This window comes from Passer montanus, unplaced genomic scaffold (assembly GCF_014805655.1).
Source record: "Passer montanus isolate IOZ18808 unplaced genomic scaffold, ASM1480565v1 scaffold29, whole genome shotgun sequence".
In the NCBI taxonomy this organism is placed as follows: domain Eukaryota; kingdom Metazoa; phylum Chordata; class Aves; order Passeriformes; family Passeridae; genus Passer; species Passer montanus.
Genome location: NW_024367596.1, coordinates 1,135,527 through 1,149,288, shown reverse-complemented (window position 1 = coordinate 1,149,288; position 13,762 = coordinate 1,135,527). Strand labels below are relative to the sequence as shown.

General features: G+C 47.1%; 1 protein-coding gene across 6 annotated transcripts in view; it reads left to right on the top strand.

Annotated features, from left to right (window-relative positions):
* VEPH1 (ventricular zone expressed PH domain containing 1) overlaps positions 1 to 13,762 on the top strand; it is a 68,013-nt gene that overhangs the window by 24,660 nt on the left and 29,591 nt on the right. For all 6 annotated transcript variants that reach the window (XR_005627994.1, XM_039713723.1, XM_039713721.1 and 3 more), the window contains 4 exons: positions 2,991 to 3,157; positions 4,203 to 4,412; positions 8,136 to 8,356; positions 13,448 to 13,657. Coding sequence is in view for 5 of the 6 variants with exons in the window: in XM_039713723.1 (XP_039569657.1) it covers positions 2,991 to 3,157; positions 4,203 to 4,412; positions 8,136 to 8,356; positions 13,448 to 13,657 (808 nt within the window). In the remaining variant the exon portion in view is untranslated. The remainder of the gene's footprint in view (positions 1 to 2,990; positions 3,158 to 4,202; positions 4,413 to 8,135; positions 8,357 to 13,447; positions 13,658 to 13,762) is intronic.

The window sequence follows — 13,762 nt, the reverse complement described above, 5'->3', positions numbered from 1 at the left end:
AGAGCCCACAAAGATGTGACAAACAAACAGCTCTGAGTATCCTGTGCTACCTCAAACATGAAAAGACCAGAAAATGGCCAACTGGGTTGTGCCTGCTGACCTTTCTTGAGGTCTCTGAAGAACAGACCCAAACTGGGATATCTGGGATTATTTACACGTGTGCACACAGGTTCTTCACTTAAAAGCAATTCCATGTCAGTGAGGTCACTTCAATCTCGCTGCAGAGGGAGGGGATTGCTCTGATTGCCTTTGCTTTCCATTTATCTTGGTTAGGGAATATCAGCCCAGCAGTGTTTGCTGCAGGAAGCTGCCCAAAGCTGCGCTAGCACAAAGTATTTTTTGTTAGAGCAGTTTGGTGGCTGCAGTCCATCATCTGTGATTGCATCACTCCTCTGATACACCCCACACTCCAAATGCTCCTTTGCCAGACTAAATAATCAGTCTTCCCTTCCAGATCCCTTCCTAGCCCTGACATCCCAGCTTAGGCAATAGTATGGCTCAGGTTGGTGTCTTTCCTTGCTTAAAGCTGTTATTTTTGTTACTGCCTCTTGGATTCCTTCCCCTTGCACGTCTATAGCTGGGAGGAAATTTGCCTGTCCAGGAATACGGGAATTTCATCTTTTGCAATCATTGTTGAAATTTGACTGGAGTTTAAGGGCTCTGTTTCACATGGGCAGAAAACTCCAAGTGCAAACTAAGCAAGAGCAAGTGCAAAGAAAGGACTTTAGTGCTGGAAGCACGACGTCATCCAGAGAGGAAAAAATTTTTGGTGTATTCAGTACAAAACGTTTCCATTTCAAACTGTGACATGAGTCTAGGAAAGTTCCAGTGAATCCATCCTCATCCTGGGTTGGGAAGGACCCACAAGGGTCCTCCAGTCCAACCCCTGGCCCAGATTCCCCAACAATCCCACCCTGGGAGCACTGTCCAAACTCTCCTGGCAGCTTTGGGGCTGTGCCTGTTCCCTGGAGAGCCTGGGCAGTGCCCAGCACCCTCTGGGGAAGAACCTTTCCCAATCTCCAGCTTCTCCCTCTGGGGGAATTAGTGCTTGGCATAAATCCCATGGAATATTAGTGGTGACATTTTTATCCAGATCCACTGAGAACCATCTTCCATTGGGAAGAGCCCAGGGAATGTGGTTAGAAAATGGCCAGAGTGGAGCAGTTTGTTCATCTTTTCAGGGTGATTCATCAGCAAATCTTTCCTTTGCCCCTGGCCCTTGTGACTGTGTAGAACAGGACAAGATGAATTTGCCATGTCCATGGGGTGGGAGTGGGGTCTGGCCTGGCCTTTGGCACTGCTGGGGCTGCATGGGGGGCTCGGAGCTGCCTCTAGGAAGCAGCCAGGGATTCTTCAAGCAGGACAAGGTGCAGAAGTGTGGCTGGCTGGAGTGGAGAGCCACTCCTGTGAAGGATAAGGACCCTCAGGGATCATTACAAGCTGTTGGGCTCAGAGCTGTCTGAACCTGCTCTGAGTTATGTGCTCGCTTTTTGGCTCAGGGGGAGGTTGTGAGACCCAGCCGTGGCCTGGGGTGCATTTTCTGTATCTGGCAAGAGCCCCACGTGCTCCAGTCTGAACCCAAATATCCTTTTCCTACCATCCATGAAGAGATCTGCTTATCTTCCAAAGTTATCCAGCTCAGATGAAAATGGGAGGAAAAGCAGCAGGCCAGAGAGCTGATTCCTCTTGGAAACCAAATCCAAAGAGGCCGTGAGGACTTCCAAGGGTTTACAAAAAGGAGCCATACTAGGTTGCAATAGGCAGATGTTTTCCATATGTTGCTCAAGTGAAACTTAAATCCATTGAGGCAGGCATGTACTGCGATGTGAAGTTATACATTTTGGTATGAGCCTGGGCTTCAAATTGAATTATGCACAGACATCTTAAGAAAATGTGTGAGAGAGGGTTTAGCATATCTCTGTCTGTCTGCAGTTGGCTCTCTCTGGCTCTTTTCTATTCCTGGAAATGGCATCCTTAACTATTTCTGTTCAAATGCATGTTTAGCTCTCTGTTCACCAACTATTTCTTCCATATGATGTTTATTTAATTTGAAAATTTGAATCTCAGCAAAGGAGAATTGCAGTTTTTGTCTTTTGTTGGTTTTGTTGTTTCTTTGTCATTTCTCTCCTTTTTTCTTCTCTTGTTTCTTTGTTAATGGAAATCACACTTAGTTTGGCCCAGGACTCAACAGAACATCATCCAAAACTGAAAGCTCATTAAGCAGCATTCTATGACATTCAGAAATAAAATTATAATTAATAGGAATTAGTGGGGGTTTTTTTTACATAGTGTTGTTATGCCTGCAATGATTTGCTCTATTTTGATAATTTATTTGGTTTCTTGGCCCAATATATAATTTTCTACAGTTTTATGCTTCCCTGGTTTTGTGCTGATGATCCTTCCAGGCCAGGTTGGAGCGGCCTGGTGGAAGGTGCCCAGGGGAGGGGTGGAAGGAGATGAGCTTTAACACCTCCCCAACCCAAATAATTCTGTGATTGTTGACCTGCTCTCTCCAGAGTGTGCTGGTGCTGTGGGGCTCTGCCCAGTGCTGGGCACTGACTGACAGCTGGTCCCTGCCTGTCTGTCTGGGTTTGAAAAGGCAGGTGTCTGCTAAGGAAGGCAGGAGCCTGCTGTGACATGGAAAATGTAAACTCCCTCCCTCCAAATTATTATCATTTTGAAATTAAGGGGCTCTGAGGTAAATCTATGGGAATAGGAACAACAGTTCTTTATTAGGGAAATTAAAAATACAAAAGTACAAAAAAGAAAACAACCACAGTCAGACTATGGCACAGTGTGGTGGCACAGCCCCATCCCATGGGGGCTCAGCCTTTAACGGAGAAGATCTGGAGGGAGGATTGGCTGTGGGAGAGAGAAAGAACCCAGCCCGATGAACAGCAGATACCTGCCCCAGCTCTGACAGATGGCAGTGGAATCCACAGCCCAGCCACATGCTTCAGCCTCATTCGCTGTCCCTGCTGTGTCCCCAGGGAACTCCATGCTGCTGCGGGTGCTGCCCGCGCTCTACGAGAAGCAGCCGCGGCCCATCCACGCCCGCCTGCGGGAGCTGGTGGCACCCATGGCCCAGCTGGACCCCCCCGAGCAGCTCCACCTCCTCAGGCTCCTGCACACCGTGGCCAGGAAGAGAGAACTGGGGGTAAAGCATCTCCCTGCCCCTCCTTTTGGGGGGTTTGTGTCTCACAGGCTTGGTGAGGGAGGAATTGCACCACGCAGGGCAGCGCCTTGCTGTGCTGATTCCCTGTCAATTCTCTAATTCCATCCTGAGTTCTCCACCTAGTCATAATAAGAACATAGCAAAGACTCTGCTAGACCAAAAGGTCTGGGTCAAACCGTTTGTCTCCAATGGTTTTGGCTCTTCCTCTGTCAGCTGAATGTGAATTCCCTTTGCTGTGTTTCTGTCAGTGTACATGAACTGTTTTAAAATCCACGTCAAGGACAATTAAAATTATTTAGAAACTAATGAGAACTGATAATCCCCCCCAAAATAAGAACAGAAGAAGGGGTTGTTTTATACTCGTGTCTGTGTCTGCATGTCTTTTCTACAGCTGCAGCAGTTTCCCTGAATCCAAGGTGCATTAGTGTGCCTGTGTACCCTGAATTAATCCCTCAGTACACAACTGCATCCTGTTTGGCAGATGGCTCAGAGGACTACACCCTCAGTCTCCCGAAAATTGTGTTGTTACAAGAAATGACAACTTACCTACAGCACATTTATTATGCAGTGAGGGTCTTGCCCCCCATTTTTTCCTCTATTCCTGCTCCTGACCTTGTCACGTTTAGTTTCTGGTGGAACCCAAAAATTTCTACAAGTACTTTAATTTACTGTATTATTGGGGAAGGCTGAGTCTTATGTTGTTTTAATCAATAAAATATAGACTGGCCTGGAGCAGGGAAAATATTTAGTAAAGGTGAGTTTTGGTATTTTTTTAATTGGGCATTTCCTTACTTATTTATGCATAACTGCCATATTTTAAAGCAGAGCTTACCCTTACTCCATATGTTCAGTTGAACTTGGATTGACCTCGGTGATAGCTCTACGCAAAGGTCACCAAGGGTGGAAAACTTCTATTAACTCAGAGTCTGGTGGCTTATTTTTATCACTCTGGTGGTTGTATCTCCTCTGGTTATATGTGTTCACAATTCAAAACAGCGATCCAATTTGTTTCTGATTTTTTTAACAGGTGCTGAGAGAGTGTTTGCCATTTTTATTTGGACACCTGAGGGACCCCAACCACAGCGAGGTGATTCTAAACATCCTTCTGGAAATATCCAGCTACGAACCTGCAGCCTTGGCCCCGTTCCTTCCCACACTGAGGGAAATTGGAGAGAGTTTTCCCAGTTTGATTGGGCAGACAGCAAAGATCTTCGGAGCTGTTGGACATCTTGATGAGGTAAGGTGGGAAACAAGAGGACTTGCTTGGGTGTGGGGTTGGGGTTGCTTTTATTCTTGTATAAAGTGTCCACGTATTTCTTACCTAGTAACCTGACTGCCCTGCCATGGAATGGTTTGGTTGGGAGGGACCTTAAAGATGATCTTACTCCAGTCCTTCCCCCTTTGGCAATTAATTTGGGTGTGTATTGGCTGGGCCTTGTGTGTCTGAGCAGCACAGGAAGACACCATCCTCACTGTTTCTACTGATCTGGAGCTTTATATTCATGTAAAATTAAATTTATCTCAGAAGAATCAAAACCAGATTTGGTTTGGCTTCATAAATCTTATTTCTGTTGTGTGGAAAGAGGAGCCAAAATCCCATAGAGGCCTGGGAGCCAAATGAAGTTTTTTGTTCTCTCCTTGTTTACTTCCATCCCCCAGCAAGTTTTACTTTTATAAGATCTGTAGGTGACCACATTTAATTCTGTGTTTACTATTTGAGTGTCAGCATTTTCTAGAAAGTTTATGGTTGCTAACCAGCCAATCCTCAGCTGAGCCCAGCTGGGTTCAGAAGTGAAGGATTTCATTTGGATTCTGTGTTTTGGGGTATTGAACCAGCTCTCCCCATCTGGGTGTCTCTGAGGCTCCATTTCCGCTGAGTTCTGCTACTTCAAAGGGGCTGAATTTATTTATTTTGCCTTTTGTTGCTGTGATTGTTTTATACCAAACCAAGAATAAGCGAGGAACCAACTGGCCCTGTTGGATTCCATGTAGTGCTGGAAATGACACACTAGAGTAAAGTTTACAAAGACATGATTCAAAGAATATTTTCCCCTCGCATTTTTAACCTGTTGGTTTATGTGGCTGCACTGGTCTACTGAGTGGAGCACACACAGCCTGCATTGAGCAGCTGATGTCCAGTCTCCCTGGAGTAAATGTTGAGAAAGCTCTCACCATGTCCCTTGCCATGAGTCTGATTTTTTGGGAAGCTGCTGACTCAGCAGCATCCCAGCCTGTGGGGAGGACACATTTGTCATTTGTTTGCTGTGTTTGTCACTGACATCCAGGACCCTGTGCTCCAGACTCAAAAACAGGGATAGAGACAACACCCAGAGGGTGGCAGAGGTGAATGTTCCACCAGAAGAGCAACAGCTCTTCTCTTGTTTTGCACTCTAAAAGGTTAGGAAGTGTGAATAATTCTGAATTGTGGGATATCTTGGAATGACAGAGTGGTTTGGGTTGGAAGGGATCTTGATGCTTATCCCGTTCCCCTGCCATGGGCAGGGACACTTCCATCACCCCAGGTTGCTCCAAACCCTGTCTAAGCTGGTCTTACAAAAAGAATCACCTCACCTAAGAGGGGAAGGAAATGCCTCCATGGCTGATTGCTGAGCAGAGGTGAGCTCATGGAATCACAGAATCTGCCAGGCTGGAAAAGACCTCCAGGACCATCGAGCCCAACCACCAACCCATGTGTGCTCTGATGGTCTCATCTCCCAGCCCCTGTGCCAGGGCCTTCCCAAACCCTCCCTCATCCCTTGTCCCCCTCTCCCCTGTCCTGACACGAGCCGTGCTGTGGATATTCTGTCACTTCCCAGACAGGAATTGGCACCCCCTGCCCTGCCAAGCAAAACAAGCGGGCAAGGAGACATCAATGGCAGTGCTGGAGCTTTATTTGTTGATGTTTTATTTCACTGGAAGGCTTGCCTGGGGAAAAGAGGTGGCAAGGATTGAGGCTTGGCCCTCGATGGTCGAGACTGTGCATCTGAGCAGCAAATCCTTGCTGGCTCCTAGAAAAACCCTCTTGTGCTTCCAGGGACCCTGGGAGAGAGGAGAGCTCTGGAACTGAAAGGTTGCCCCTTGTTTGCACACACCACTTCTGCTGGTGTCAGCAACACTCTCGGGGGGCAAGCTGAAGCCAGAACTTGTCCCTTAACCATAAACTTGTGCAAATGAAAAACCATCTTGGGGCTCAGGGCAGTCGGACACTTTATTTTTTTCCCCTGTTTTGAACCACCTGGGAGTTGGAGTTATTTCTGAAAGCCTTGTGATCTTTTTGTAGTCTCCTGAACCTGTTTTTAAGAAAAAAGCACAGTTTGCCACACACCTCATTGTTTGTGCTTTAGCTCTTCACCTTCTGGCAGATGTAATGCCATAAAATGCAAGGGCTGCTTACGAGAAAATACATGAATACATCAAACAGGCATTACTGAAATAACAAGGGGTTATGTGCATCCAAATAGGGTTTGTGAAACATTTTGGATAAGAACTGTGGCAGGGATAAGGGCTGCTTTCATGTTGAGCTATTTTGCTGTAATTTTGTTTTGTATAACAGTTACATATTATATTACTCAGGCGAGTTTATTGTTCTTTTACCTCACTCCAGGCGAGTAGCAGCATTTCAGCATGGCTGGAGACTCTCCAGCTGGATCAAAGTGACAGGAAAATGGTCAAAACTGCTCCTCCATTTAGTCTGCTGCACAGTTTGTTTAGAAAACAAAAATGTGTTTTAAATGTTAATTGAGCCTCTGTTTATCTCTTGGAGGAAGGATCGGCTTTCAAATAAATGAGTAACTGTGCACCAAAAAGTCAACCTCGTTCAAGCCATTGAGGAAAAACCTTGGTCACATCAGCCCAGCCCAGGGTGTAGCTGGAGCCTTCCCCCATATGGCTGAAGGGGTGCAATTTGTCTGATCCACTCTTCCCATTTATCCCTGTCATGCACGACGCAGCAGAGCTGCTTTTCCTTGAATTACGTTGGTTCGCTCTTCCAAAAAAGTCTCACCCATGATGCAGGGCCACGTCCTGCCAAAGTCTCCCGGGTATTTTTATAGCCCAGCTGGGTCTGGAATCAACCTTTCAGCAGATTTTGCTCTCTGGTTACGAGGTCCCAGAAGAGAGGAGGAAGTGGGGCTGGGACCCTGCAGAGCCCCGAGCACGTGCGTGGCACATGAGCTCCCTGCTGGCCCTTGGAAGAAGAAAGCTGTTTGTTTTCTGCCTTTGTTTGTGCTTCAGCACAGGCTGAAATCCAAACATCTCCCAGTTTCTCCATCAGTCTGCTGAGGACCAAGTGGGCTTCCCTGAGTAAAAGGATTCCCCAGTGAAGGATCCGAGGGGAGTTCCTGAGTTAATTGCTGGTTTTTCCACTGCTTTTCCCACGTGGGTGCTTTTAGGACTGTGGAACCCAGTCTAATTAGGAGAACTCTAACAGAGGAGCCCTAAACTGGAGATGCTCAGATCCTGGCTGGATGTTCCCCATTCCTGAAGGTGTTGGTGGGGCTTGGAGCAACCTGTGGAAGGTGTCCCTGCCCATGGCAGGGGTGGGACTGGGTGGTCTCTAAGGTCCCTTCCAAACCATTCTCTGGTTTTATGGAGTAACTGGGCCAGACTCATCAGAGGTGAAAGGGGAGCTTGGTGCTGCTGGGGCCCTGATCACTGAGCCAGGCTGATCTACCAACCCAGAAGGATGTAGGGCCCTTAAAGAGCCTTCAGGGATCTGGCTCTAGGTCTGAGGAGGAGACAAGATGTCCTGAGTTAGGCTGGGTTAGGTAACACCAAGAGGAACAAAAGTCACTTCAGTGAAACCACAAATAAACTGTGTTTGAGGCAGCTGCTTGTGTCATGGTGGGGCAGCCACTCTTCCCCAGGGACGGTGACTCAGTCCCAGCACACAAAGCCCCTGACAGCAGCAAACAATGAAATCCTGTGTTCAGCCCTGTTCTTATCTCCCCACGCTGCCCAGGAGCGAGCCAGAACCTCCCTGCTGTATCTGGTGAACCAGCTGGCCAACATGGAGCACTCCTTTCACCACCTCCTGCTGCTGGAGATCAAGAGCCTCACGGACACCTTCTCGAGCATCCTGGGCGCCCAGAGCAGGGACATTTATCGCATGAGCAACAGCTTCTCTGCCATTGCCAAGCTGCTGGCGCGGCAGCTCGGCACCGACGGCGCGGCGCCCGCCAGGTACTGCTGCTCTGGCACAGCCCTGCTCGTGCCCTCAGTGCTGGCTTTCATGGCTTCCAGATTCTGTGCTGCCTGAGTGTGTGACTCTGAACTCCATACCAAGTGTTAGCTCTGCAGCTCAGGCACACAGAACAATCCTTTTCCAGCCCCAGAACTAAGGACACCACTGCAGCTTCAGTCCCAAAGTGCAAACAGCAGGGGATGGAGGAGAGCAACCTGGGCGGGTGGGACTGCAGAACCTGGGGCTGGGATTGGAGAATTAACCCCAATATGGAAAGGGACCAAAACTTATAAAGGGGTGAAAACTCCTGACTTGGAGTCCATGCTGGGTGCATCCTGGGCAGAACCACGGCCAGACTCTTGTGCTGCCCAAGTTCCTTTGAAGGCCTTTTAATAAATCCCTGCTTTATTCCTTTAACTCTGTCTAGCCTCTGTTCTAGGTAGCCTCTTTAGGCATCACTGTGAGTCACCAAAATTCCCATTAAATATACTCCCATTGCCATGAAGAAAGTCATGCCCCAGATAAGTAGATTTAAGCAAGCCAAAAAAGCCTTGGTTAAAAATAAATCAGTAAAGTCAGGCCTCACAATTATCAGTGAGTTTATTCTAGAAAATGCCCACTGAGGGTGATGAGAACAATGGCTGGCGTAGCTCCCTGATGAAGATTTGCCCAAACAAAAGTCTGAAAAGAATTTCTGAAGCATCCACAGCGAGATGTTCTGCTGTCTCAGCTGCTTCTGACTGTGCATCCTAAGGTTGAAATGTTGTGGGGTTTGTCACAGTGAGGATGGGAATGTTATTTAAATACAGGGTGGCAGTCACTTCTAATTAGTGAGAGACTTAGAATTCGAGTTGTGTATCCTGCAGTAGGTCAGGGGGGAACACAGGAGCAGTGATTCTTTGGAAAAATGGAACACAGGTGTCAGAAAACTCCTGACAGTGAAGGCCAGCCCTGGAGCCAGACTGGAGCAGTGGAGCCAAAACATTGAGCTCAGCGGAGAAACAAATAATTGGTGTCCTGGAGAGAGGTAAAAATGAGAAAGGAGAGGAATCCAGATAGAGCCCCTCGTCTGACTACAGGGCTGTGAGAAATGTCCAAGCCTGACCTGGTGGCAGAACCTCAGCAGAAAGCAGCCCTCAGCATTCCCAACCCATTGTGGTCCCTCCATTTATGGTTGAAAAATTACTTTGTTTGTTAAAATACTGTGATATTCCTGTTCCTTATTATATTCTGGGCTTAACATTTATCTCTAGAACTGTTAAGAAAACCCAGTTAAAAACAAGGTTTTCATCAAAATCTGGCTGTTTCTAGCTAAAATTCTCTCTGTTAAGGACTCGCTGAAGAGTAGAAGCTTTATTGTCCATGTGAATGTGGTTACAGATGATTTTCTCTCTCTGCTCCTTGATTTTATTTATTTTTTTATTTGTTTTAAATTTCATTCCCTCCCCCAACCCTCTGTGCCCTCATTATCTCAACATGGCTGTGAGAGATCACAGCAAAATGCTGTTTTTTCACAGTTTTTAGCTATTTGGTTTTACATTTCAGGCCTGTATCAAGCAGAGTATCAGCTAAATCAGACAAGGCTGAATGAGAACTCTGCTGATGTAAGCAGAGCTGGTTTTGACTCGTGCTTGGGAAGTGGGACCAGTCCAGATGTGAAGGTGGAAGTGCCCTCCCAGCTCTGGAGCTGCTGCAGTCGCTGAGCTGAAGAGCAGCAATCCAGAGTGTTTGTGCTGTGAAGGGAAAGCAGGATTTTAAACTGTGGGGCTGGATTATAACAATTCCTTCCAAAACTCCTGTGTTTATATAAGGAGAAGCTGATTTCTTCAGAGCCATGGCTGGCCTGGCGTTGTTTGGCACAGGGAATTTTACATGCAGAGACTGGGGAGCATAATCAAAACCAGGTCATGCCCTGCTGCTCCTCACTGTCCCAAAATTCCAAGTTATGCAGTCCCAGAGGGGCTTTTAAAGAACATATGCAGGGTTTTAATGGACTTATCCAACCTAGAGGGGCAGTGCAGTCAATTAAAGGGGAAGAAAGCTTCAAAGTCCTGGTTCTGTGTAAGAACTGAGCTTAAGGGGCTGCACCAGGGCTGCTCCTCCCCCTGCTGTGGCTGCTTGGAATTGTTTGGCACTGGGATAGGAGAGATTTAGGTTAAATACGAGGAAGTTCTTCACTCATAGGGTGGGCAGGCCCTGGCACAGGTGCCCAGAGCAGCTGGGGCTGCCCCTGGATCCCTGGCAGTGCCCAAGGCCAGGCTGGACAGGGCTTGGAGCAGCCTGGGACAGTGAAAACGTCCCAGTGAAAGGAGATGGAATGGGATTATCTTTAAGGTCCCTCCAACCCAAGCCAGTCTGGGATTCTGCTGACAGTTCCATGATCTTTCCTCCACAACTTGCCTCCTTCAAACTTTCTTGTCCATCCTATTTGAGGAGGTGATTTTCTCTCCCCTAACAAACCACCTCACCCATCCTTGTAGCCTTCATGAGCACAGAGGTGAAGCCCTGGCCACAACCCCAGGTCTATTTCATAAATCTCCATTTGGGATGCTCTTTTCCCCACCGTGAGCTCCCCACTGCTGGTGTGGTGATGGTGCTGCTGCTCTGGAGGAATGCCCTCTGTGCTAATGCATCACCTGGGCATTGAGGTGCATTTGCCCAGAGGATTTAAAGCATGAAGCCATCAGCAGCCTGGCACTGTTTTTGGCATGATGGTTTCCCCATGAGCTCGTGCACCCTCCTCCTCCTCCTGCTAACAGCTTTGGTGTAAGCTGATCCTGCTCAGCAGCCTCAGCAGTGCCTCTTGCCAAGACTGCAGACAATGGCTGGTCTGAGAGAGCTGGAAGGGGAGCCCAGCAGGAAGGGCTGCCAGGGGTCCCATGGGCTGGGATGGAGCCCTCACTGAGGCTTTTGGGGGTTTGTGCTTTTGGCTTCCCAAGGAACTGATGTGGGCACAGGGCTGGTGCACAGGAGAGCTCCTGGGCACTCGGTGACCCTCTGCTTCCCACTTGGAATCCTGGCACCAGCAGGGGCAAAAATGGGATGGTGGCTTGAGGAGCCCACCCTCCACACCTAGGAGTGACTTCTTTCTGCTCTACATACAGAAAGTAGAGCTCATCCATGGTTCTTTTCCAGCCATAATAATTCTGTGGTTCTTTAGCAGAAGTACTTCCTTGAGTTCCCTTCACAAAGCCACGGGAGCTCAGCAGGAGAAGGCTGGACAAAGAGGCGCTGTTTGAAACACCATTTTTAATCCCAAACATCACCAAGGCTCCCTGGTTGGGGTCTGTCACTCCCTAGGCCCATCAGTCCATCAATCCCCTCTCTGTGCCCCCAGGCTTTGCCCATATTTACACAGGGAACAGGAGTTCTCCTTAGAGCTCACCTCCCACAATGGGAGCAGTGTTGGGAGCTGTGGTGGAGAGACTGCTTTCCAATAAATTAAATCTTGTCCTACATCCCCAGAAAGATTTGTTAGGAAAGGTCACATCAAGGGTCTTTATTACAGAAGAATATTTTTCAAGTGCTCCTCAGTGTTAATATATTATGAGATCTTGCTTGAATTAAAAACAAAGCAAGACAAAACTTGCCAGCTCCCCTGAGAAATATCCTGAGCTGCCTTTATCAAAACAAGTGAAAAAGTGCATTTTGTGATGCCACATTTCTGGTTGTTTTTTAAAAACCTGGCTTTTTACAATTGGTAATTTGCAGTTTGGGGAGTTTTTAATGGGCTCCCCCGCTGCGAGTGTGACTTGTGAGACTCTGCTGCTTTGGAAGGGCTGTGTTAAACCCCTCATTTGTGGTTTTACAGATCCATGTTTTACAGATTTAACTATTCAGATGTTTGTTCATCAGGGGGGAAAAAAGAAAATCAAACAAAGAAATCGTCAGAAGCATAACAATCTTGTTTTAGAGCTGTGGGTGGAGTTTAAAAAGTAAATACTGTCCAATCCCCCTTGATTCTCCAAGAGATTCCTGTTTGCTTTGTACTGCTCCATGATTTTTGGTGCCAGTTCCTCCCTGCTTGCAGGAGTGAGATGGGAACGTGCACACCATCCCAGCAGGACAGGGAGAGGGGAAGGAGCAGTGATGCTCTTGCATAGGATACTTGATACTTGAGTAAGGATACTCAGAATTCAGATTACCAGCAAATGGCCAAATATTCAGAGGAGCTGAGTCTCTGTGCAGGCTCTGAGCAATGAAGGAACCCAGAAAAAGCCATTTTCAAAGCTGTTTGAGGGAACCCAGCATGTTTTTACCAACAGTGTCTTTCCCAGCAGATTTCTTTTTGTCCTGTAAGATCAACAGCTTCCCTTCAATTTATTGGAAAGTTACCTTTGAATTTTTGCATTAAAATGTTCCCTATTGTGGCTGCCCCTGGATCCCTGGCAGTGCCCAAGGCCAGGCTGGATGAGGCTTGGAGAACCATGGGACAGTGGGAGGTGTCCCTGCCATGGCAGGGGTGGCACTGGATGGGCTTTAAGGTCCCTTCCAACCCAAACCATTCCCTGGTTCTCTGGTTCTGTGATTTTAAGACAAACATAAAAAATCCAAAACAGAACTACTTGCCCTGCAGTCCTACAAGTTCATTTTAACTCTTCATTTTCTCTTTGCTGGGCTGGAGTCACATTGCTTATAACTTTTTCTAAGTTTTAAAAGATATTTTTCTTTCTCAGAGGGCAGTAATTCAGTAAGAACTGCATGTACTTTGGTCAAATCTTTAAAACCACAGATTTCTATAAAGTCTGCAAATAGCTTGACTTTTGCCTTGTTAAAATAATGCAATAAGTCAGTGTTTAGCAATTTTGAGAGAATGGTTTGAGTTCAGATGAAAAACTTTTGACTATCAGGGACAGAGTTGTGATTTTCTGGTGCTTGGCAGTTTCCATCCAGGATTGTCAGAGATGTTCAATACTTCTGATCCATCAAAGATGTTGATGTAGAAGATGTTCCTGAAAATAACCTCAGGGAATCTCTGTTTAAACATAATTACTTTAGCAGATCCAAACCACAAGTCCCAGGCACAAACACAGCATCAGCACAATGAACAGAGTGTGCCAGAGTTAAACCTCTGCTTTCTGCTTCCTCAGGATGGAACAGGACCCTGAGGCAGAATGTCCTGCACCACTGGATGATTTAAAATCTGTCGTGAATGGCAGTGAAGAAGATGAAAAGCTGCAAGTTAAAATCCAGGCTTTTGAAGAGAAAATAAATGTGGACAACAGCACCCCCGGCTCAGTCAGGAGATACAGCCTGGGCCAGGTTTCGAAAGAAGAAAGGAAGGATATGAGGTTTAACAGGTATGGCTCTGGAAAATGTGTGAGGGGTTCAGGGAGATCACTTTTGTCATAAAACTTTATCCAAACATGATGGGTTTGATCTGCTCATGGAATACCCACAGGCAG